At 45.1% G+C, this 26061-nt stretch overlaps 1 protein-coding gene across 1 annotated transcript in view; it reads left to right on the top strand.

The window, feature by feature from the left end:
- Positions 1-25791, top strand: part of acss2l (acyl-CoA synthetase short chain family member 2 like) — a 29506-nt gene extending 3715 nt beyond the window's left edge. The window contains exons 3-18 of the mRNA XM_007897254.2: positions 7907-7998; positions 8684-8787; positions 9470-9542; positions 9705-9780; positions 10778-10871; positions 11695-11832; positions 12824-12994; positions 14296-14429; positions 16703-16835; positions 18101-18157; positions 18260-18340; positions 19206-19314; positions 20592-20660; positions 23067-23243; positions 24611-24685; positions 25107-25791. Coding sequence (XP_007895445.1) covers positions 7907-7998; positions 8684-8787; positions 9470-9542; positions 9705-9780; positions 10778-10871; positions 11695-11832; positions 12824-12994; positions 14296-14429; positions 16703-16835; positions 18101-18157; positions 18260-18340; positions 19206-19314; positions 20592-20660; positions 23067-23243; positions 24611-24685; positions 25107-25234 — 1711 coding nt within the window. The 3' untranslated portion in view covers positions 25235-25791. The remainder of the gene's footprint in view (positions 1-7906; positions 7999-8683; positions 8788-9469; positions 9543-9704; positions 9781-10777; positions 10872-11694; positions 11833-12823; positions 12995-14295; positions 14430-16702; positions 16836-18100; positions 18158-18259; positions 18341-19205; positions 19315-20591; positions 20661-23066; positions 23244-24610; positions 24686-25106) is intronic.
- Positions 25792-26061: the final 270 nt, after the last annotated feature.

Below are 26061 nucleotides of genomic sequence, written 5' to 3'. Positions count from 1 at the left end.
TTCTCCCATCTCTTATTTTAGACTAGTTGTTTAAAAAAAATCTCCAATGGGAGACAGATCTGCTGTGTTCTGTTGAACACTTTAGTGTAGTGTTATAGTTCAAACAGACCAAAGGGCTGAAATTCTGGTTAGCATTCTATGTGATGGCATTGACAATAATAGTCTCTGAAGGAATTCTCTCCCATTGTAACTGTGCTCCTCGAAGATGCTTTAAGGAATGCTAACTGTGATTTCAGGACTCAGAAGGTTTAAGATTTGATATGTAGAGTGATACAGCATGGGGATGGCCCATTCAGCCCAACTAGTCCGTGCTGATATCTATAATCCATACCCTTCCTTATCACATCACCCATACCTTTCTGTTCCCTTCTCTCTCATGTTTGCATCAAGTTTACTCTTAAAACAGTGATTTTTTGGGTGGTTTGTGCTGAAATAATGATCTCAGATGATGGATGCATTTAAGAGGAAGCGAGGTATACACACGAGATAAGGGAATAAAAGGGTTTTGGAGGGTGTAAAGAATGGGTGGAGACACATGTGGAGCATCACGGACTGGTTGGTCCGATAGGATCTTATCTGTGCTGTACAGTCTATGTAAATCTTAGTTGGGTCGGTTTGCGATTGACTTGAGTGCTCCTGAGCTGTAAAAATCATACAATAATTCTGCCTTCCCCCCACCCTACCTGATTATAATAATAATGTCTGAACATCATCAGCTAGATTGTGCCTCCGCTCCCCCCTCCCTGCCTCCCCCACCCATTAACTAGTGTCAACCTGTCTCGGTTGGTAGAAGTCTTGTCTCTGAGACAGATGGTTGTGGGTTCAAGCATCAGGTTGAGACTTTGAAAACACAATCAAGGATGATGCTCTGGTGCAGTGCTGGGGGAATGCTGAGATGTTTAAACCGAGGTCCCACCTGCCTGTTTAGGTGAATGTTGAAGATCCCATGGCACTATTGGAAAAGGGAGGGCAATTTTTCCCGATCCCTGACCAACAATTCCCCAAATAAAAATGTATTTGGGGGATTGGTGCATGCAAATTGGCTGCCGCATTCACCTACAAAATATAGTATATTTGCAGTATATTTTGCAAAGTGCTTTGAGCTGTTTCAATGTGATAAGATGCCTCAAGGATCCTCCCCCACACTATCTCTGTGGGATCATCTATGACTCTTTTTCCTGACCACTTTCTCTGCTTCACCAACTCTGGCCCACTTCATTCCCTCTGCCCACCTCTCCCCACCATCAGCAGGGGAACTTTAAGTAACTTTGCCCCACCCTAGCGAACTCTTTTTCAAATTCCCTCCACCTCATCTTCTCCCTTTCTGCTTTAAAAACCTGTCTAAAGATCTACACTTTCGGTGACCTCCCTCCCTCCCACTCAGGCTCAGGTAAATTGCATTCTAGGAGCACAAGTGATTTTCAGGAGAGATGGATTAAATAAATAATCCATTTAAGAGTGAAATCAGGAGGCAATTTTTCACTCAAAGGGTCGTGGAAAGGTGGAACTCTCTCCCCCAAAAGGTTGTGGATGCTGGATCCATTCAGATTTTCAAGACTCAGGTGGATAGATATTTGTTAGGTAGGGGTATTAACCTCTGTACCCCCATCACACCAGTTCTAGCCAGGCTCCACTGGCTCCCTATCGCCGAACGGATCGATTTCAAGATCCTCACACTCGCTTTCAGTGCCATGGGACGTCCTCCCGACGTGAAAGGCGCTCTATAAATGGAATCTTGTTGTTGTTGTTTTCAAATCCCTTCATGCCCTATCTTTCCGACCTGCTTATCTCCCTACTCACAACCCATTGCCTCCACTCAACTGGCTCTGGCCTTTTGCATTTCTTCCGTTTTCTCTGTTCTCTGTTCCCATTCCCCTCAAAACTGCCACCATCACTCCCACACTGAAAAAACCCTCCCTTGATGCGTCGCAGCTATCAAGCTACTGGCCCACCTCCAACCTCCCCTTCCTGTCCAAGGTTCTCGAAAGAGTCGTCGCCTCCCAGCTGCGCTCTTTCCTCTCCACCCATCGGTGGCCGGGCTTTCAGCCTCTCAGCCCCTAGGTTCTGGAACTCCATCCCCCAGTGCCTTCGCTGCCTCCTCCCTTTCCTCCTTCAAGGCCGGTCTCAAGACCTTTCTCTTCAACCGTGCCTTCACCTCCCCTCTCAACTCTCTACCCCCTCCTCGTCCCCTCCCTTCCCTCCCCTCACCCTGACCATTTTCCCCCTGCTGTGGTCCCGACCCAACTGTCCAGCGCCTTGGGACGTCCTCCCGACGTGAAAGGCGTTCTATAAATGCAATCTTGTTGTTGTTGTTGTTGTTCCTACCCCATCTTTGGGTTGCACTTGAAGACTTTCCTTTTCGACTGCACCTAGGTCACCTACCCCTCCCCCCGGCTCGGTGTCGTGTTCCGCTATTGTCAAGTGCTCTGGGACGCTGCCATGCATGAGGGGCGCTATATAAATGCAAGTTGTTGTTGTATCATGGGATATGGGGCAAGGGTAGGTAATTGCAGTTGAGGTACAGATGAAACACGATCTAATAGAGAGGCTGAATGGCCTAATCCTGTTCCTATGTGGAGTCCTGCAGCTCAGTGGTTAGAGCACTCGCTTTGCAAGAGAGAGACCTGAGTTCAATTCCAGGCAGGGCGAAACCTTGGGCAAGTTTCCTTACTCCACACAGAGCCTAATAATAATCCTTCCAAAACAAAAAACAACAATAAAATTGGTCATTTTCAATCTATGACTGTTTGTGGGACATTGCTGTGCGCAATTGGCTGCCGCGTTCGCCCACAAATATACAGTCAATTCACTTTACAGTGTATTCTATGAAGCGCTTTGGGACGTCCTCCCGACGTGAAAAGCGCTATATCAAATTCAAGGATTATTATTATTATTATTATGTTCCTATGGAGGAGAGGGAAGGAATTCTTAAACTGGCTAAATGGCTGATTGTGCAACTCTATACTTTTCTCTCTTTTGTACGATAGAGCATTTGGTATTTTATTCACTTAGTCAAATAAAAAGCAATTTTACTAGAGCTCCTCATAGCCTATTAATGGACAGAGTAGCACTGTTCACTTTTCGCAGGTGCTCCACTGGATTTATGGCTGAAAAGAATGACTAAACTGCCTGATACTGAGCGACACTAGCACAAACATGGGTTTGTTTTCCATAAGGGTAATGATCGACAGGGAATGTTGTCACTTTGTGCAATCAGCCTATAAAATGATGGTTTGCCAGGTTTTAATCTAATCAAGTTTAGATGATTGTTTACTTTCCCATGAATCTTGGTGGTAGCTGACCTCACTTCCTGGTATTGTGGTTGCTTTTGTGATAGATACGCTATCTGCTTGTCAGACAACTTCTTGTCCGCCCTCTCAAACACACTGAACCAGTGCACGGCCTTGACGTCCAGTTCAATCCTCAGCTCTCTTTTCTCCCTCATGTGCGGTCTCTGACCAAGACTGCTTTTCTTCACCTCCACCACATTGCCCACCTCCGTTGCTAACTCACGGATGCTGTCAAAACCCTTATCTATGCCTATGTTACCTCTGCCACGACTTCTAAAATGCACTCCTCGCTGGTCTCCACAGCTCCACCATCCATAAACTCCAATTTATTCAAAACTCTATCACTGGATCCTCACCCTCTCCAAACGCAGCATACCTGTCACTTCAGTCCTCACCAGGCTCTATTTGTTCCCGGTTTCCAAGTGGATCAATTTCAAAGTCCTCAGCCACACCTACAAATCCTTTCCAGCCCTAGCACATGCCAATCTCTCTGATTTCTACCCCACTCCTCTGCTCTCCCCTGTCAAATGGCTAACTCGGGCTTGCTGCACCCCTCCACCACCACACCGGCCAATTCATGCCACCTTTGGTGGCCAAGCTTTCAGATCCTACGCACATAACTTCCTGAACTCCATCCATCTGCCCCTCTGTCTCATCCCCTCGCTAGCTGTCTTCAAGTCCTTCCTTAAAACCTACCTCTTCATCCGCAAACCAATTAGCTAATTGGTCACCAAGCTAACCACAGAAAAGAACACATGAGCAAACAGATCTCACCTTCCAATATACTTCAACTTAATCATGTTTTCTACCAGACAGAGGGGCAGATGGATGGAGTTCAGGAAGTTATGTGCATAGGATCTGAAAGCTTGGCCACCAAAGGTGGCATGAATTGGCCGGTGTCGTGGTGGTGGGATGCAGCAAGCCCGAGTTAGCCATTTGGCATGGGCGAGCAGAGGAGTGGGGTAGAAAGCCAGTCAGGAACCTAGGTGTCTTGTTCGACCCTTAACTGTCTTTTCTACTTTCCCTCACCTCCGTAACATTGCCCAACTCCACCACTACCTCACCCCTGAGGCCACTGAAACTCTTGTTCATGCCTTCATCGCCTCCAGGCTTGACTATGCAAATGCTCTGCTTGTCGGCCTTCCCAACCTCTCCCTCCACAGGCTGCAGATAACCCAGAACTCTGCAGCCCGTGTCCTCTCCCGCACCAAACTCCATGACCCCATCTCCCCCACTCTCGCCCAACTCCATTGGCTCCCTATCCTTCAGAAGATCCAGTTCAAGATCCTGGTCCTCACGTACAAAGCCCTCCATGGTCTCGCCCCACCCTACCTCTGTGACCTCCTAACCCCCTACCAACCCGCCTGTTCCCTCCTCTCAGCCGGCTCTGGCCTGCTACATGTCCCCCAACCCACCCGCCCCACCATTGGCGGGAGAGCCTTCAGCCACTCTGCTCCCAATCTCTGGAATTCTATCCCCCAGTCACTCTGCGAGCCCCCTCCTTAGCCTCCTTCAAGTCCCACCTCAAGACCCTCCTCTTCGACCATGCCATCGGTCACCCCTCTTCCCCTCCCCTCCCTACCCCCCCAACCCCAGCTCGGGTCTGAAATGTGGTACTCTGTCCAGCAGCTTGGGACGTCCTCCCGACGTGAAAGGCACTGTACAAATGTAGTCTTGTGATTGTTGTTGTTGTTTTCACCAGAGGACAAGCCTTGAAAATCCACTCAGTCTTAGACTGTAAGGTCATTTTGCCTTAAAATACAAGATTGTGCAGAATTTTGCAACTGCTATTGCCTACACTATTACCTCTCCTTTCTCCAGTTCAATGGAAAGACTAAATGGAGATGTTTAGGCAATTGAGAGAAGGTGCAGGAAATGACAATGGATGGACTGACAGGGAGTTTTGATTTCCCTGAAGTGAAGCGATCAGACCACTGACAGCCACCGTCCATCTTATCCATGTTAAGCTGCAGGAAATTGCTGCTCATCGAGGCCTTGATGGGGTGACTAGATGCAAAATGTCATTGAATGATCCACTGACTGAATCAAAACATAATGGTGTGGCGGGGGGCAGTGGGGGGGGTGGAAGAGCGGTGGTCAAAACTGTGGTCGCATGGAATCACTGGAGGTGGACTCTGTCTCTATCACTGGAGTGCCAGCTGAGACGTGAGCTCAAAGACTGAAAGTCTCTCTTGACTCAGAAGGATGAGTATTACCAACTAAGCGGCTGACAGGGTGTTCCCTGAATCACAAGGCAGATGGAATCTAAATGAGTGTTGTGGCACAAAAGAAACATTAGCATGATATTTATTAATAATTAATAAACTGGACACGCTATAAAATAACAACATGCCTACAAACACACCATCGCTATGACATCAATGACACCACTAAGTTTTACAGCAATTCTCTGTGAAGTGTTGAACCGTTTATTAACCTTTTACCAGAGTGGCAAATAAAGGTACTAGAGATGGTCTGTAGTTCATGGAACCGTAACCTAGTTGAGGGAATGTATATAATAATAATAATTATTATTTAATAATTCCTGTAATAATAATCCTTGCATTTGATGTAGTGCCTTAATATGTCATCAAGATATCTCAAAGTGCTTCATGAGATATACTGTAAATTGATGTGACTTTATGTATTTTGTAAGAGAATGCAGCAGCCAATTTGCACACAGCAAGATCTTACAAACGCCATAGAGTGAATGACCAATTTTATCTGAGGATTGTTAGCCAGGACACCGAGAGAAATTCTTTGCCCTTTTCAAATAGAGAGGTATCGCTGAAGTGATAAGGTGGATACTCATGTGGAGTATAGATACTGGCATGGACTGGTTGGACCGAATGTCCTGTTTCTGTGCTGTGTTATTCTGTGTAACTCAACCTAAGGAAGAGCTTAAAACATAGAAAGAGATGAAAATTGGGGAAAGGGAAAATAAATTCCAGTTGAAAACCTTTTATTCACTGTTGAATGGTCGGTTGACTCATATCACAGAAATCCAGTTTGTGTGTCTGAACAAACTGCTGACTAGCTGCATCAGGCCATGGTCTGAGCAAAACCTTGGATTTGGAGTTCATCGACTGCTCTGTCTAGTCTGAATCTTGCATAATGGTCTGTGAAGCACCATGTCCCCAAGAACTATTTCCTGAATGGTTGGCAGCACTGCTGGTTTCACACTATCTCTGATGTTTGTGGCCACTTGATAACTGAGTGGCAGTAACAGAGGAGCACAGTCTAATTGGCAAGTCTAATAAGTTGAATACATAAACCTGTGAAAGATGAAAGATCCTACATCATTCACACCATACAATAATTCACATTCTCACTGATGTGTTCAGCTTTATAACCCTTTGTAAATCCCTTGCTCGGCATCCAACCCAGCCACTATGAAGCGCTCATTAACCAACGTGAAGGGCACTAAATCAATAATAATAATAATAATCCTTGTATTTGATATAGCGCTTTTCACGTCGGGAGGACGTCCCAAAGCGCTTCACAGAACACACTGTAAAGTGAATTGACTGTATATTTGTGGGCGAACGCGGCAGCCAATTGCGCACAACAATGTCCCACAAACAGTCGTAGATTGAAAATGACTAATTTATTATTGTTTTAGGTTTTGGAGGGATTATTATTAGGCTCTGTGTGAAGTAAGGAAACTTGCCCAAGGTTTCGCCCTCTGCCTGGAATTGATCTCAGGTCTCTCACTTACAAAGCGAGTGCTCTAACCACTGAGCTACAGGACTCCAAAATAAATGCAAGTTGCTGTTGTTGTTTATCTTTTTGCCTAAAATACACAGTCACTCCACTTTACAGTAAATCCCGTGAGATGTCCTCCTGATGTGAAAGGTGCTTTAGCACCTTTGTAAAGATGATGAATTCCACTTATAAGTGATGTTTTTTTTTACTGGTCAGAAATTACACCATTGAATCCCAATTTAGTTAAAGATTTCCACGCTGTCCCCATGTGGACAGATGTCTCAGATCTACCCTTAGCATAGCAGCCATACTAAACTGCTACCAGTTGTTTAGCTATGTAAGTACCAATTTCCTGTTTGTAAGAAGTGTTGTATTTTAGCTCACAGTGCTTGGAATTTCACCAAGCTGAGGCCTGTAAGGTATCATTTTTGTCTAAAAAATTAAGAAAGCATTGAATTGTGGCAAACGCTTGATTTGCAGCTTCAGAATTTTTAAAAAACTGCATGATAAAAATTGAAATAAAATGTGGTCACTCAATCCACGACTGTTTGTGGGCCACTGCTGTACTCAATTGACTGTTGTGTTTCGCCGACAAAATACACAATCGATCTGCTTTGCTATATATTCTGTGAAGTGCTTTGCGGTCTCAACGACGTGATAAGGTGCTATGTCAACTGCAAGAATCCGGTTTCTTTGGTAAAAATGGCAGAAAAACTATCTTTCCAATATAATAATAATAATAATATCAGTCTGAATTGAAGAATTTACCACAATTCTGCGCAATCTTAAATTTTAAACCAAAATAGTCTCACAGGTTAAGACCAGCTGGAATTGTGGCCTTCCAACCTATTGTGACCTTGTTTTGTTTTGGAAAGGTATAACTGCATATTCCTTGTATTGGTTTGTTGCAGGGAAGGGAATGACCCCAACGATTGCTCCACCATCACGTACTCTCAGCTTCTGAAGCAAGTCTGCAAATTTGCTAATGTGTTACGCTCTCTGGGTAAATGATTTCCCTTTTGCTCATTCGTTCGTTCTTTTTTTTGCCAGAGAAGGTTTCCAGGAATTAGTCAAGAATTGTTGTTCTAGTCGGCAGCTGGAGTTGCTGTGAGTTCTCACTAACAAATCTCTGTGCAGTCAGTTTCAGAGGTTTCTGAGGGAATAATGAGATACTTCTCCACGGGGAGGGAGGGAAGAGCAGAAGCAAGAGGCAGGTGCCTCTTGTTGTACAATATTTAATGGTTGACCGACAGAGGGACAATGGAAGAAGCATGGCAATAAGACATTGAGAGACACTTCGCAGTAAATTTACACTCACTCACTACCAGGGCTCACACATGAATAATGGCTTTATGGGCCAGTTACTCACACCCCAGCAATACAAGGCCAGACCAGAAGCACAGAGACGTGTGCTCATGGGGAGAAAAATATAGATTAAATAATTGCACACCCTAAAATGTTTTTTAAAAAATAATCAAATTGAAGTATTTTCTACAATTATACCTGATCTTAAATTTGACCTTGAAGTTTCAGGTTTCCGGGAACTAGTCAACTTAAAATCTTATTTGTTAAACCTCAAATTAGTTAAAACCTTCCAGTTTTTTTCTAGCCCCTGAAGACTTTGACTTCATCATACAAGTTTAAGGTTTAAGAATAAACAGCAGAAATATCTCATTGCTTTTATACAGGGGTGCAGAAAGGAGACAGAGTTGCCATCTATTTACCTATGATCCCGGAGCTGGTCTATGCAATGCTGGCATGTGCAAGAATAGGAGCAGTACATTCAATAGTGGTAGGTATACCTTCAGACAACACGGCCCGCTGGCTGATCTGGGAACGTAGGTCCACACAGAAAATAAATTTGTCAGCAAGGTAGTTATTATTTGTTTTTTTTGGGGGGAGAAGTAAATTTTGTGATGTGTTAATTAGCACCGATGGTGTTAATCAACACAGACTCAATTTAGCGATCTTATGATCAAAAAAACATGGTTGCCAATATCATAAGGTGATTAAATTGAATATATGTATTTATTTGCATAAACACAAACATATTAAGTGTCTCTCTCACTAGTACTTTTGTCTTTGAGTCAGAAGGTTTTGGGTTCTTGGGGAGTCCTGCATTGTAGGAGGTGCTGTCCTTTGGATGAGATGTCAGACCAAGGTTCCAGATAGACGTAAAAGATCATGTCGCCTGATTCGAAAGGGGAGGGAGTCTCCTGGTGTCCTGGTCAACATTATCCCAGATTAAAAATAAGGGTCATTCAGTACCACGACATACATTCTAGCGTCCTCAAACCACGTTGGGCCAACTGGCTGACTCCTGTTCCTATGGACTCATCAAAGCAATTGAGCACTGAGAGAAATTCTGTTTTAAGAGTTGAACCAAAAGTTTACTGACATCAGCTAGCGCCATTATAAGCCTGGGTGTTGGGAGAAGAAGCAGATATTTCAGGTTGTATTCATCTATTGTTCAGTTTGCAGGTTTCTCATCAGAATCTCTGTGTGAGAGAATATTAGACTCCCACTGTTCATTCCTGGTTACTGCAGGTAAGAGTCCCTTGTAACTTGTACAACACTATCACTTATGGAATGATCATATCCCATTTACCCTTTCCCCTCCCCCTCTCATCTCCTTGTAATCTGACGTAAACATATCGGACACACACTGACCCTCTGCCGTTCCTTACTCTTTCTTTTTCTGTCACTCAGATGGTTTTTACAGAGGAGAGAAGATTATAAATGTGAAGCAGATTGCAACCGAAGCTTTGGAAAAGTGCCAAGACAAGTGAGTTTTTTACTATTGGGTCTTGCTCTCGATTGGTGTCACTGGGTGGAGATGGGCTCACCTGCGCGTGAGCTCCTATCTTCAAGTCAACGCGGTCTAACTCTTCGGGGTTCCTTCTTGGGCCATCACTTCATGGCAAGGCGTTCTGCGAGTGACGCTTCATTTTCTAACTCCTTTGTCGGACATTTAAGATGCTTTCCGAGTGGAGTTGAGCTGCCTCCAGAATGACATGCTTGGCAACTAAAAACTATGTTTCAATAGTCCGGATCCTGAACCAGGCAGATCCCCAGTACCCCAGGACAATATTAATGACAGACCAGCTAGCCTGTATCAATTGACAGGACTTGGAAGGATTACCGATCGTTGGAAGCAGGCATTCCTGCCACTACTGCCACTTTCCTGTTGAATCTGCAAGCCAAATCCAAAGCTCTAATGGGCAGGATGATCCTAGCTAGACAAGCAATGGGAAGGTTGACATACAGTGCTCTGAATGGTTAGACTCCCAACAGTTTCCCACCACCCACACTGGGGTCCGTGACTCTCGACAACCTGCACCTAATACTTTCCAGAATTAGGTAAGCAGGGTGCATCCCTCCAGGGAGGGGAGTACGAATTCCAATTCATTCGCAGGGAAATTTCCAGGTACAGGTAGCATACATATGTGAAACTTTCAGTCTAGTTTGCTTGCTCTTAAGCACTTTGATGAGTTTCTGCAGGTGTTGAACACCCCCACGCCCCAAAAAANTACCTCAAGTGTTTCCTTCACAGACAGCCAGATGTCCCTCAGGGTGCATAGCAGTATTTTGGGTCAGGGAGAGAAGATAGCATCAGGAGCATGATCATGGAGAGGAAAGACTCTGTGTTATAGGACAAAGGGTGTCCTATAACACAGGATATCAGAGCCATAGAGGTAGATTCACTTAGGTGATTGTCAGGGGTATTTGGATGTAGTTATGATAAAAGCTCTAAGATTTTGGATTCTGACACTTTTTTCCAGAGAAAACTTCGCTGTGAAAAAGTGTGTTGTGGTGCAACATTTTGGCAACAGGACAAGGGACAATGGCGTTAGACTTGACAGTGATAACCTGCAGGTAAACACTTTGTGTTGATCGTAATTTTACCAAAGCCTCAGTGTAATACAATACAATTTACATAATGCCTTTCACATCAAGAGGATGCTCCAAAGTGCTTTCACTGCTGGTGGGCACTCAAGCTCGGGGTGGGAGCTGAGGGGGCGTGGGAATTATTATCCCCGGAGGGAGAGATGGCTGAAAGCACTATCAAAGAGGTATGTTTCGAGATTGGCCTTGATCGAGGAGAGAGAGCTAGTCGGAGGAACTCCAGAGAATTTGAGAAATGGCTAAGTTACCTGTTAATGAAAGTTCTTTCATTTAAGCCCAGGGCTCCCACGATGTATATCTCTTTGTATCTTTAGTCCACTCTTCGTGCTTTTCCTCTAGTTACCTTGGAAGCCACTCTTTGGTTCCTGGGTTAGCTCCTTCTCATAGTTTTGTGTTCACTGAGAATACCCGCGTAGGCTCATCTGTGGAGTCTTAGACGTTTCACCCGGCAAGTTTTCTTACTCCACACGCCTCTATTTATCTAGCAGTAAGTAGGAACCTGGTTGTTAGTCGATTGATGGATCGGTTTCCGGGGATAATAATTCCTTTAAAAAAAATTGGTCATTTAATTCACCGTTGTTAGTGGGACACTGCTGTGCACAATTGGTTGCTGGGTTTCGCCCACAAAATATACAGTCAATTCACTTTACGATATATTCTGTGAAGCGCTTTGAGAAGTCTCAACGACGTGATAAAGTGGTATATCAAATGCAATGATTATTATTATTATATAAATACACATTGATGATGATGTTGTTGTTACAGATCAGACTCTTTTATGCTTTTCCTCTAGTTACCCTGGAAGCCAGAGACGGACATGTGGTGGCATACTGTAATGCAGGGAGCTGACGAGGAGTGTGAGCCAGAATGGGTGGATTCTGAACATCCGCTCTTCATCCTCTACACAAGTGGGTCCACTGGGAAACCCAAGGTAAGTCAGCCTTTCCCTTTTATCTTCCTCTCCCAACTTTCCTCCTCTTCCGTACATCTTGGTCTCCATTATCCGTCCACCAGGGCGGTTCTGCGAGTGCAGGCCCTTCCTGTAACTCGCTTAACGGTGGTGAAGCCCAACTCCAAGGCGGGGGGAATGCGGAGGTGGCTGTAAGCACGGTCAAGCAGGAAAGTGTTCAGGAGGGACTTGAAAGAGCATAGAGAGGGGGCAAGGCAAGGCTCCACTGGCTCCCCATCAACAACAACAACAAAAACAACAACAACTTGGATTTATATAGCGCCCTCCATGCCGGACCATAGAATGTTGTGTTCAGGTTACTGCTGCAGTTCAACTAGATAAAACCACATAGTTTGCCAATGAAAGCACTGGCTTCTTCACAGCACTTGGACGGGCAGTCATTGGAGGCAGGGAATCCTCCCACTCAGTTCCTTTTAACCCTGCAAGCGAAACCCCTAATGGGGAGGGTAGTCCTAGCTGGACAAGCAGGGAGAAAGTTTGCCAGACAGTGCTATCAATGGCAAGCTATGCAGTTTAGCTGGTTAGACTCCAGCAGTACCCCAATTCACACTGGGGTCCCCAAGGTTGGGTTCTTGCCAAACTGCGCCTAATACTTTCTGGAATTAGATAAGCAGGATCCATCCCTCCAGGGAGAGAGTGCGCATTACGTTCCATCAATTTATCTCTGAAATTTCCATGTGTAGGTGTGAGATGCATGGAATTCTCAGTTTGTTTTGGATGCTCTTAATCTTGGTGATGGTTTTTCACAAGTGTCAGACACCCCGGCGACCAAAAAAAAGGTTTAAAATTTCGGACGAGACAATTTTCAGCACATTAAAGACTGGCCACTGGGAGATAATGGTCAACCTGGCCCCGGAGGCTACGACACAGCTATAATAATACTGTGCAATTGTGCTGTTAAAGTGCAGTGAAGAAGTCAATGGTCAATGGTCAATGGTCATCTTTATTCCAGGGTGTCCTGCACACTGTGGGCGGTTACATGATTTACACGGCTATCACGTTCAGGTATGTTTTTGATTACCACCCTGCCGATGTGTACTGGTGCACGGCTGACATTGGCTGGATTACCGGACACTCCTATATCACCTACGGGCCGCTGGCAAATGGAGCCACGAGCATTCTGGTGAGTGTTTGTAACTACTGGAGCAGGGCCTCGTGGTCTGCTCGCTCGTTCTGTTTCTACCCTGCAGTTTTCTCCCCTCCTCTTTAACATTGGAACAAGAGGGGCCCATTCAGCCCCTTTCGAGCATGTTTTGCCAGTTTGTTACCTAAAATACAACGGCCTGGAGACAGGCTATTCAACCTAACTAGTCTGCATCAGTGCTTGTATTCTTCATGAACTTCTTCCTCTCCTCTTCCCGCTTCCACACACCTCTGTTTCTTCTATTAGATTGTGGCAGATTTCACCCACAAAATATATAGTCAATTCGCTTTACAGTACATGTCTCGAAGGCGTGATATGGTGCAACTCAAATGCAAGAATTATTATTATCTTTTAGTCGCATTTCCCCACCTTTTACCCATACCCTTTAATATCCTCGACTCCACCGACGTCCTGACAGACTGCCTGTCAGACATCAAGTCCTGGATGAGAACCAACTTTCTACAGTTGAACGTCAGCAAGACCGAGGCTCTCCTGATTGGTTTGCACCAGCGCCTTTGCACCTCAGGCACTGGCATCAGCATCCACCTCACCGAGCCATTCAGAAACCTAGGCGTCTTGTTTGACCCTCAACTGTCCTTTCTCCCCCACATCTGGGTTATGTTCCGTTCTACCTTTCCCCATCTCCTCAATATTGCCCGATTCCACCACTGTCTCACCCCTCAGGCTGTTGGCCTTTGGGTGAGACGTTGAACCTGTCTGTCTGGTCTTGAGGTGGGTGTTGAAGCCCTCTTCCCCCATGATGCTGTTTGAAAAGAGAAGAAAGTTTTTCCAGTGCCAGTGGCCAACAATCCTCCAAGCTGATCAGTTATTTTTTATATACCCTTTCCGGGGTGGGGGGTAATAATCCCTCCAAAAGAAATAGAGTTGTTCACTCAATCCATGACAGTTGGTGGGACACTACCGTGTGCAATTCGCTGCAGTGTTTCAGCCATAAAATAAACAGTCCAATCCACTTTACAATATATTCTGTGACGCGCTTTGAGACGTCTCAATGATGTGATAAGGCTCTATATCAAATGCATGGTTTATTATTATTATTATTCGCTCCATGGCTGTTCGTGGGACATTGCAGTGCATGAAATGGCTGCCGCACTAGCCTAGAAATACACAGTCACTACGTGCAATAGCAGTTAACACGTTTGCTTACAAAAGCGGTCATTGTTTGCACGTATGGATGTGATCAAGTGCTGCAAAGATGACAGTTTTTTCTTCCTTCCTGTATAAGATAAACCCCTGACAGCTACTCCCTGTTTTTCCAGTTTGAAGGTGTTCCGCTGTATCCTCACGTGGCCAGGCTGTGGGAAATTATTGAGAAGTACAAAGTGACAACATTTTACACAGCGCCTACGGCAATCAGAATGTTGATGAAGTTTGGCGAGGAACCTGTGAAGAAGTAAGAAAGTCAATGGTCGGAAAGCCAAAGTTTAAATCTGTAATCATTATTATTAATACGTTTGAATCTGCACAACGTTAAGGTTTTCGAATTCAGGTTTTACTGTACAAAAAAAACCCTGACAGAAAAAAAAACCCCTCTGTAAATCATTATGGTTTTTCAATTCCAATTTAAACGCTCTGAGACCCTGTCCTGTGTGAAGGGGGCTATATTAATGCAGGTTGTTGTTGTTCAGACCTTAACACTGAGCTAGTGTAGCATAGGTCAAAGGCAGAAGCATCGCCTGCTATCAGCCACGTTTGCAAATATTCCAGAGGAAATCCTGCTTGCAGGACATGACTCCCAGCTGATCTTTTCATCAGAGCTTGTGATGATGATTTACAATGAAGAACCAGTAAAAAGAACTGCTCTTTTATGTCCCAGAATCATGGTTTCTTATAACTACTTGGTCACAGCTCCCACTAACAGCACGAGCTGGTAAACGATCTGTTACAGATTAAGGCCTTTTAGTGCTTGCTGCCTTCGGGCACTGAGGATCTTAAACCTTGTTTTCAGTGATCGCAACACAGATGTTGTCCTGATTTATTGAGGCCGTGCAGGAAGTGACTCAATGTGAGAACATGCTGGAGCCAATGCTCAGCTCTTGTGAAATCTATATGTCTCTGTCCCTTTCAACATCTCCGTCTCTCCATATCTGTCTCTGCATCTCTGTTTCTCTCTAACTCTTGCTTGTTTTCTGTCTGTGATGGATATCTGATGTGTATCTTCCCTCTTTCCCGCCTTCCCTCCTCCCTCCTTCCCTCCTCTGTTTAGGACAAACAGCACAAAATAGACCTTGACACAGAGGGTAATCGACAAGGAAAGGATGGTTGATACTGTAGTAAAAGACATTAGGGTAGATATTCCGGAAAGATGAGACAAAATAGTTATAATAAGTTGAACGGATCTTCAAATATTTCATCTAAACCTCCCTTTACTTTCTGCTGATTCTCCCTTATTGTTTATTTAACAACAGCAACTTGAATTGATGTAGCGCCTTTCATGTAGGGTAACATCTTCAAGCACTTTATGGAGACTACAACTACAACCACAACTTGCATTTACATAGCACCCCTCACACAGGGTCACAGGTGATTGCTCTGTGAACCCCAGAGCACTTGTTCAGACGATGCCTGAAACCGATTGCAGAGGGTGGGGGAGGAGGGAAGTGACTGTAGGCACGGTTCAGAGAGGTAGATTTTCAGGAGGCTTGTTAAAAGCATTCACCCTTTATCAAATTGTATTAGTCTCTGTTTCCCTGGTTGTGTAATTGTGATTTCTTGGTTCTCTCCCATCTCACCTACGCTTTTTATCTGTCTCTCTTGGCCTTTATTTACCAGCTCTGTCCTTGTGATCTCTTCGCTTCACACATAGGCTTTGGATCAATAGAGGCGGGTGGTGCTACCATGTTATAACCAATGTTATAACATAATGTTATAACATTGGTAGCACCCTGATACAACCTGATACAACATCAGAGTGCAAACAAGACAGGGTGGAAGTTGAGCTTCAGCGAGAGTTGAAAGCAAGCTGTTTTGATAACTATACAGAATGAATTGGGTTCTGCCAATGACTTTTTTAAAAAACATTTTGCTTTCCTGTATAGACTGCTGCTTTCAAGCCAATTCTTTATTTTAAACACAGGCACACAAAAAACACAGTCACACCACCTTATAGCCTGTGAAGCACTTGCGATGTCTCAGTGACATATTAAGGTGCTATATGAATAATAGTTTGGTCACTCAATTCACGACTGTTTGTGGGACACTGCTGTGCGCAATTAGCTGCCACGTTTCACCCACAAAATACAGTCAATTAATTTTACAGTATATTTGGTAAAGTGCTTTGAGACGTTTCAACGATGTGATGAGGTGCTATATCAAATGCAAGGATTACTGTTATTATGGAATGCAAAGATTTCATAGTCTCATTGTGCCCGGTATAGACCTCATGGTGCGTTGTTTAGGGTCATTTTGCATGGTATAGCCCCACCTTGCCTGGTATAGATATATACTATAGTATAGTATAGCCTAGCATGGTGTTGCCTTATGATGCATGGTGTAGACCCAATGAGGCCCATTATTTATTATCAGAAAGAATCAAAGAATTTTTGAGAACAAAATGTCCGTTAGTTTTCTGAAAATACTGAAGATAATTCTGCGTGCTTCCTTCTCAACAGCATTCTATTTCCTAACTATAAAGTTTATGAAACTATACAATTTGTTTCCCCACAGGTACAATCTTGAGTCTTTGAAAATCCTGGGGAGTGTTGGAGAGCCCATAAACCCCGAGGCTTGGCTGTGGTTTTACAACGTCATTGGAAGCGGCCGGTGCCCCATCATGGATACCTTTTGGCAGACGGAGACGGTAAGTGGTCTCTGTTTTGTGTGTGTGTGGGGGTGGGGAGTGGGTGCAGGCAGGAAAGGCTGGGGGGGAGATCTTTATAACTTCGAGAAGCAAAGAGATTTGAAATTTCTCTGGTCTTAGCCTCAAAACTACCATCTTAAATTTTAAGAGTTTGTGGCCCATTCTTAACCTGGGGGTAATAATCCCTCCAATTTGACTGTTTGTGGGATGCTGCTGTGCACAATTGGCTGCCACTTTTTTCGCAGTCAATTCACTTTACAGTATATTTTGTGAAACATTTTGAGACGTCTCGAAGACGTGATAAGGGGCTATATCAAATGCAAGATTTATTATTATGATAATTTTTCGCTCAATATTCCTGTGAGACAAGGACGCTAAAGTCTGCCGTCGCCAATCCCCTTCTCAGGCATTTCCTCAGGCTCTTTCAGAGCCTGGGTGTCAGCCTGGCTAGGTGAGTAACAGTTATCTCCTCTGAGACCGAAACTTGTGGGTGCAAGACTGAAATCAGGGCTCACAGCCTGGACCAGGGAGGTCTCCAATCGGTTGATTGCCACTTGGGGGCACTGTCGTGCATGATCCAAAAGTCAATTGGAAGGAGTGATACAAGTACATCAAGTTATTGAGTCAAATTGGAAACCAAGCCAGATGTGCGAAGAAATAAAAATATAAACAGAAAATATAAACTATAAAATATATAAATTTCATGCAACTGGAAAAATAATATAAACTTTAATGTTTAAACTGAGGTAAATATCGCTCCTGATTTTATTTTTATTGAGCATACGTGAGATGCCACCTAGTGATCATCGATCAGTTGGAGACCCGGTTGGGGTGTGCTGCATGGTTAGACACGCCATCCTTCGAATGAGGCATTAAACCGAGGTCTGCCTATTAAGGTGAACCTTAAAGATTCCATAGCGCTATTCGCAAAGTGCAAGGGGAAAAGAGAAGGTTAAGTCCTGGCTATTAATTTGCTTCATGGCTGTTTGTGGGACGTTGTTGTACGCAAATTGGGAGTTGCGTTCACCTACAAATACTCAGTCATTACACTTGATAGAAACTTTGCGAAGAGCTTTAAGGCTTTATAGGCGTTAAATCCAATTAATTTATTACTGTTATGACTTCACTATGTTAGCTGGTGCAGTACGGATGAGAGGGTGGGGTGGTGACTTAACTCGTTGTTGGTTATGGGTTGACACATTGATCCACATTGATCTTCTAACCCTCTGCTCACTCTCTCGTACTTTGTGTCATTTCCGCACCAGGGTGGCCATGTGATGACTCCTTTGCCGGCAGCTACGCCTTTGAAGCCAGGATCCGCTGTAAGACATTAGAATTTGCACTTTTTTTTGCTTAGTACATTCCACCTTCACTTTTATCAGGCCGAAGATTTTGCAAACCCTTTCCATCAATTCTTTTTGCAGACGTTCCCGTTCTTCGGTATTCTTCCTGCTATCGTGAACGAGCATGGTGAGGAGCTGGAAGGGGAAGCTGAGGGATATCTGGTAGGTGCCTAGTCCAGTGTTGACGGATTGACCCAACTTTGGAGTCCTGTAGCATAGTGATTAGAGCACTCGCCTCGAAAGTAAGAGGACCTGGGTTTGATTCCCGGGCAGAGCGAAACTTTAGGCAAGTATCCTGACTCTACATATCTCTCTTTACCTAGCAGTAAGTAGGAATCCGATTGTTAGTCAATTGGGGATAGTCAGTCATGAACCTGGGATCAGATTGTGGCCATGAGGTGAAATTTAGTCACTTAATCCATAACTGTTTGTGGGACACTGCTGTGCACAATTGGCTGCTACATTTCGCCCATAAAATATACAGTCAATTCATTTTACAGTATATTCTGTGAAGCGCTTTGAGATGTCGCAACAAGGTGATAAATGGCTATATCAAATGCAAGGATTATTATTATGATTGTTATTATTATTGGTTTGCTCAACATCTCGAACAACTGGAAGGTTCATGGATAGTTCCTGCGATGGCTCAATACTTTTCTTTTCGCCGGGAAAAGAATTGCAGGGAGTTGTACTTGATGCTGTCTAGGATCATCACAGCAACGCTAATCAATTTCTGCAACAACAATAATAAGCATTAATAATAATCCTTGCATTTGAATGTAGATATCGATAAAGGAATTGGATATCCCCTTGAAGAATGAGGTTGCGAAGGGTTAATTGGAAGGAGGAGGGAATGGGAGAGTGTGGAAGTCAGCACGTCACTGGGGCTGTGGCACAGATGGCTTTGATCTGTGCTGAAATGTACACGATTCTGTGACAACCCCCCAATAGACCCATTAACTGACCCTGAGATGTTACTCTGGGCACTGGTGTTTTAACCCCTCACCTTCTGGTTCTGTTGCTCCAGGTGTTCCAGCAGCCGTGGCCATCCATAATGCGCACCGTGTACGGGGACAGCGAGCGTTACGAGTCCGTCTACTTCAAGAAGTTCCCGGGCCTTTACGTGACCGGAGATGGTAAACGACACCGTACATAGAGTCGCTCTCACCCCACAGCCGCATTCTGATCCCAGACTGTCGAGCAGTTTCAGTTTCAGTTGTGGCTTCACACTGCGATGTGACCGGCACCAATAACAACAACAACTTTGCATTGATATAGCGCCCTTCGTGTGGGGTAACGTCCTGGAGCGCTTGAGCACCGGGACTGTCTCCTCCGATTCCCTCTCAAGCAGGAAAGACGAGACTTTGAAGGGATTTTACTTTCTGTATTTTCCCCAAATTAGTTGTCTCACACCTAAAAGTAATAACGTGCCATCCCCTGGAGGTGTTAGCCTGGCTCAGTTGGTAGCACACTCACCTCGGTGTCAGGAATTTGTGAGTCTTATGCCAGGACTTTGAACTCCATAGTCTTGGCTGACAATCCAGTGTAGCGCTGGGCGGTTGCTACGCTTTTGGAGTTGCCGTCCTTCGGATTAAAACAGCGTCTCATCTGCCTGTTCATGTGGACGTTAAAAATCCCACCGCACTATTTCTGAAAGAGATGGAAGTTTTTCTCTTGGTGTTCTGGCCAACAATTCTCCAAATAAAATCGGTCATTCACTTCATGGCTTTTTGTGGCCCATTGCTGCGTGCGTATTGGCTGCTGCAGTCAATCACAAAATACACAAAATACCACAGAGGACATGTTGTGAAGCAGGGATCCAATCCAAGGATTAGTATAGGATTATTGTTACTATAAGATATTAAGTGATCACCTGGCTGTTCAGGTGGACATTAAAGACACCGTGACAATACAGTATTTGAAAATAGAAGAAGACTTTCCCCAATATCCTGGCCAATAATCCTCTCAGATACAATTAACCATTCATCTTAGGTATTTGTGTGGCCTTTCTGTGCTTAAATTAGCTGCTGCATTTAATCATAATAATAATCCTTACATTTGGTAAAGCGCCTTTCATGTTAGGAGGACATCCTAAAGCTCTTCACGGGATATAATATACCATATATTGGATTCACAGTGATTTTGTGGGGATCACTATATTTGAAAACGAAAAATTGCTTTGAGATAGTTTGTCATCAAAGTCGCTATATAAAATGCAAGAATTATTATTGCAACTATTAATAACAGTAAGTCAGCCGTTTTAAGAGCTTTGTGACATCCTCCTGACATGAAAGACACTATATAAATGTAAATTGTCCTACTATAAAGCCCTCACTGTGCAGTTTGCTGGCCTCAGCCTCTATGATAGCTGACTGAAAGCTTACAGCAATGTCTATGTCCTCTTCCCGTGCAGGGTGCCGGAGAGACAGAGATGGCTATTACTGGATCACTGGGCGGATCGATGACATGATGAATGTCTCAGGTAATGGATTCTCATAGCATAGTGGTTAGCGCGCTCGCCTCACAAGCAAGAGGACCCGGGGTTTGATTCCTGGGCAGAGTAAAACCTGAGGCAAGTTTCCTTTCTCCATGTGCCTCTGTTTACCCAGCAGTAAGTATGAACCCAGTTGTTAGTCCACGTTAGTTGTTAGCGGATCGCTTTCTGGGTGTCATAATCCCTCCCCCCTCAGTAATAAATTGGTCATTCAATCCACGACTGTTTGTGCGACACTGCTGTGTGCAATTGGCTGCCATGTTTCGCCCACAAATACAGTCAATCTACTTTACAGTACATTCAGTGAAGTGCTTTGAGATGTCTCAATGACATGATAAGGCGCTATATCAAATGCAAGGATTATTATTAGTGTGTATTATAAAGGCTGTTCACAACCAGGTCATCCTCGGCTCACGTGCAGGCAGCGGCTTTGCCTCCAGAGGCAACTTGTAATGTAAAACGCTTAGCTTTCCCGGTGCCAAATTTGGTGGGAAGCCTTTTGGGAATCAGATTTCCCCTGGACCCGGATACCCGGCTGCAATGAAAGAGCCAGCGATCTACTATACACAACAGGAGGCTGTGTTGTCCACCAGCAGAGGTGGGGAACCAAGGGATCTTGTGATTGTTGACATTCACTGATTGACATTCACTGAAAGCTTTGAATTACCGTGACGCTCATCAAACAGCAGCCTGCAGCTGTAGGGCGTCTGAGTTGAATTAATTTTGTTTGGATCAGCCGGGCGTCTGACTCGCACGAAACCCCATCACTGGGGGACTCTCTTCTTAAGTCTAAGTTCAGAGAGTATTAGGCACAGGTTGGGAAGAGTCAAGGTTTGGGGAGCCCAGAGTGTGTGTTGCGGTAACTGCTGGAGTCTTGACTGGCTAAAACTGCATAGCTTGCCGTTGAGAGCACTGTTTCACAAGTTGCCCGCTGCTTGTCCAGCTAGGACCACTTTACGCATTAAAACTATGAAGAATCCCCGTTACAGTCACTGATCTGCCCCTCCAAGTCCTGCCGATGAGCCAGACTGGCTGATCTATCGGCAGCAGTGCCTTGGAATACAACCTGACTCAGGTTGGACACCCAAGACCACCACAGTGGACTGACCCGATTCCGACAAGCCTTTGCCAAGCGCCTCACCTTGTAGCAAGCTCAGCTACCCTGCCAAGGAGAATAGTCACTGGTTGAATGAAGTTGTGACCTTGTGGATGGAAATATTTTGGGGTTAGCTGTATAACCAGTTTGCAATAAAGTAAGGAGCAATTATCTGCACTGTTTCCTTATCTGCAACCTGGCTGGTCCTGATTATATGCTGATCATTGGCCCTGTACTGTACATGAAAATCCATCTGCCACTTCTTGTCCCATCTGTTGAATTGGCCCGATCCTCTTTTGCTGAGTGGATTAGGTTAAAGAGAACTGACAGGAGCCAGGTTGTGACAAACGCCAATGCGGGAAATCTGATTTAAAACCTAGAAAAATACTGGAAATGCACAGCGGGTAATGAGCAACAGACAGTGAAAGATAAGCTCGCATTTCGGGTATGATAGACAACAGGGAAGCCAGCATTTAAAAAGGAATCAGATAAGTGCTTGGGAGTGGGGGGTGGGGGGTGGTCCTTAGAGGGTGTGGGGAAGGAAAAGTGAATAGGCTATAGGATAGATGGCTTCATTAAAGGAGTAACACCAACACTTACCAAAAGCCGACTGCGAGGTTGGTTTCTATAGTTCCTTTTGTTCTGCTTCCTCTTAGAACCACAGAAATTTACAGCAAAGAAGAAGACTGTTTGGCCCATCGTATCTGTGCTGGCTCTTTTAAGAGGAATCCTTTCAGTCCCTAGTCTCCTGCGTTATTCTTATGGCACAAAACCTAAAAAAGCCAGACACTCAAAATGGGTAATAATGGGATAAAATGAGATACGTGATTATTATTTTGATAAATACCATGACTTGCTGGGCTCTGCCAAACAGTTGGTTCAAAGTAGCTCAGCACTTTGACTTTTGGGCAAAACCAGTTCATCGAAGTAGGGGTTTGGTTTCCCGCGATATATCTCCAGGGTTGTCTCATTCAAAGGACAACACCTCCCTCCCACTCCTCCTCCTCCCAAATAGCTCTACACTGCAGCATCAACCTACACTTAGGAGCTCAAAGTTCCAATGTGGGTCTTGAATCATTTGAGCCAGAGGTGAGAGCGCTACACAATTGAATGCAATGCAATTTACGTTGACGCAGTGCCTTTCTAGTTAGGAGGACATCCCAAAGCACATTCGCAGTGCTGGATGGTCACAGGAGCTGGTGAGAAGCGAAGGTGGGTCAGGAGGGGAAGATGACCGAAAGCGTAAAACTGTTAAAACCGAGCCAGGCCGACAATCTTTGCCTTCTGCCCTCAAACAGGTCACCTGCTGAGCACGGCTGAGGTGGAGTCAGCCCTGGCGGGGCACGAAGCAGTTGCAGAGGTGGCGGTGGTCAGCTGCTCCCACCCTGTGAAGGGAGAAGGCATCTACTGCTTTGTGACCCTGAAGGATGGGAGAGACTTGACGCAATCCGTGACAGAAGAGCTGAAAAGACACGGTATCTGTGGGGTGGGGGAGTGGTGGGCAAGGGGAGGCTTGAATGAGATGGTAAATAAACATTACTGCTGTGATAATAATATTGACCTCAATGTTCCGGGCTCAAAGGGCTGAATAGCCTTGTCCTGTTCCTATAATAATCCTTACGTTTGGGTTAGAGCCTTTCACGTTGGCCATTAGACTATAAGACGTAGGAGCAGGAGTAGGCTATTCGGCCCCTTGAGCCTGCCCCGCTATCTAATAAGATCATGGCTGATCTTCTAGCCTAATTCCATTTACCCGCCCTATCCCCATATCCCTTAATCCCTCTATCCTTTAGAAATCTATCAACCTCAGTTGGGAGGAAGTCCCAAAGTACTTCACAGGTTTTATGTCTCCATTTGGTAACGTAGTAAAATCTGTGAAGCATTTTGGAATGTCCTCCTGACGTGAAAGGCACTGTCCCAAATGTAAGGTTTATTATTGGACAGGACAAGGCCATTCAGCCCTTTGAGTGCATTCCGCCATTTTATGACTTTTTTTTTTGTCAGCCGGGTGTCTGTCTGACACACACGGAAATCTATCACTGAGCTTAAGAATATCCGAACCAGGCTGAGAGTTTCAAATGTGTTTGCTGCCCATCATACGTACAAATTGCCCGGGCAGGAGTGACAACCTGAGCAGTTAGCACCCCCCAGTGACCGCTTACAAACCTGCAATCACAGTAGACTGGGAATAGGTGGCTGGGTGCACGGCACAGGAAGCATCGAAAAATGGGATAAAATATCACCAAAAGATTTTTTTTGTGGGACATTGGCTGTGCGCCAATTGGCTGCCTTGTTCACCCAAAAAGCACACGGTCATTCAACTTTACCGGTAGATGCTGGGATTGTTCTCTTTAGAGCAGAGAAGGTTAAGGGGAAATTTAATAGAGGAGTTCAAAATTATGATAGAATTTTGATAGAGTAGACAGGGACAAGAGGAATGGGTTAGTAACCAGGGCACGTAGATTTAAGAGAATTGGCAAAAGAACCAGAGGGGAAATGAGGAGAAATGTTTTTACACAGAGAGTTGTTACGTCTGGAATGCACTGTCTGAAAGGGTGGTGGAAACAGATTCAATAACAACTTTCAAAAGGGAATTAGATAGGTACTTGAAAAGGAAAAAAATTGCAGGGGTATCGAGAAAGAGCGGGCAAGTGGAACTGATTGGCTAGATCTTCCAAATGGCCTCCTTCTGTGCTGTAATGGGAACCAGCGCCTTGGGACATTCTCCCAACGTGAAAGGCACTATACAAATGTAATTTTGTATTATAGTCTATGATTCTATGAAACTCTGGAGCGCAGATTAAGAGAATTCTGCTTGTTAACTTCCTTTCTCCTTCCTCAGTACGGCAGAAGATTGGACCCATCGCTACCCCGGACTTCATACAAAATGCCCCGGGTCTCCCAAAGACACGATCAGGTAACGACTTCACGCCATTTGCTTTAAGAGGGGTTGGGAGCGGGTGAAGAATAAAGGTTGATGGCCAGGAATCTTCTACTTCACCAACCTGTTCACTCCCTACGCTCTGCATGCACTGGCCTGCTCCATGTTCTACGCCGTAACTGCTCCAATATCAGTGGTGGGACCTTCAGCCTTTCTGCCCTCACTCCCTGGATCTCCATCCAAGTGCCCCCTCCATTGCCTCCTTCAAAGCCCATCTCAAGACATTCCTCTTTGACTGTGCTTTCGGTCACCCTTCTACCCCTACCCTTCACTCCTCTCTGAACCCAACCCACAGCTCAGGTGAAACCCCTCGTTGTCCAGGGCTCGTGACGTCCACCTGATGTGAAAGGCGCTGTATACATGTAATTTGTTGTTGTTGTTATTCCTTTGGCAACAGGTAAAATCATGAGGCGGATCCTGCGGCGCATCGCTTGCAACGAGAAGGATTTGGGGGACGTCTCGACCCTGGTGGACCCGGGGGTGGTGGAGATTCTGTACAGCCAGCGGTGCCAAGTGGCGGCCTGAGACGGTGGAGACCGTACAGCCAATGCACTCCTCGCGACCAGGAGGCAGCGACCTACCTCAAGGCACCTGCGGACGGACCCTTTGCGCCAGGTTTCCCTCCCTTTCCTTCTCTCTCCTCCTCCCCCCAACTCAGCACACATGCAGCGCACCTGGTTACACTGTCTCCTCATTGCCAACAACAAAACGACAGGCAGCGGGACCTGGAACGAAATGCACAAAATTCAGGCACAGCTTCCGGCCTTCGCTCTGGTATCGGATCGATACAGGAGGCCAGGGAATTTTATTACTGGCTGGCACTGCCAGTAACACTTGGGGGTGGGTGGGGGGGGGTGGTCTTAAATCACACCAATCTGTAAACCCACCTGGGTCTCGACTCTGTATTTGCTTAGCGTTTTCAGAGGCTGCAAGAAATTCTGACAAATTCTTAAATTCAGTCTTAACCTTGAGCCGGTTTCCTGGAGGACGGCTTCAAAATTAGTCTAAATTTGCTAGAATGCCAGATGGCTGCCTGGCTCAGTGGTTATCGCTCTCGCCTCTAAGTCAGAAGGTTATGGGTTCAAGCCCCACATTAGGACTTTGAACTTGTATCGTTTAAGCTGACACTTCAATGCAGGGATAGAAGGGCTCTACATTGTCGGAGGTGCCGTCCTTCGGATGAGACTTTAAACCGATGTTCCACTTGTCCGCTTAGGTGCACATTAAAGTTCCTGTGGCATGACACAAAAAGGGAAGGGCGTTTCTTCCAATGTCCTGGATAACTGTCCTCCAGATAAAATCGGTCATTCACTTTGTGACTGTTTGTGTGACATTGCTGTGTGCGAAACTAG

Source organism: Callorhinchus milii, unplaced genomic scaffold (assembly GCF_018977255.1).
Source record: "Callorhinchus milii isolate IMCB2004 unplaced genomic scaffold, IMCB_Cmil_1.0 Scaffold2, whole genome shotgun sequence".
Classification (NCBI taxonomy): Eukaryota; Metazoa; Chordata; class Chondrichthyes; order Chimaeriformes; family Callorhinchidae; genus Callorhinchus; species Callorhinchus milii.
The sequence above is the reverse complement of the archived record's forward strand: the minus strand, read 5'-3'. Positions and strand labels throughout refer to the sequence as shown.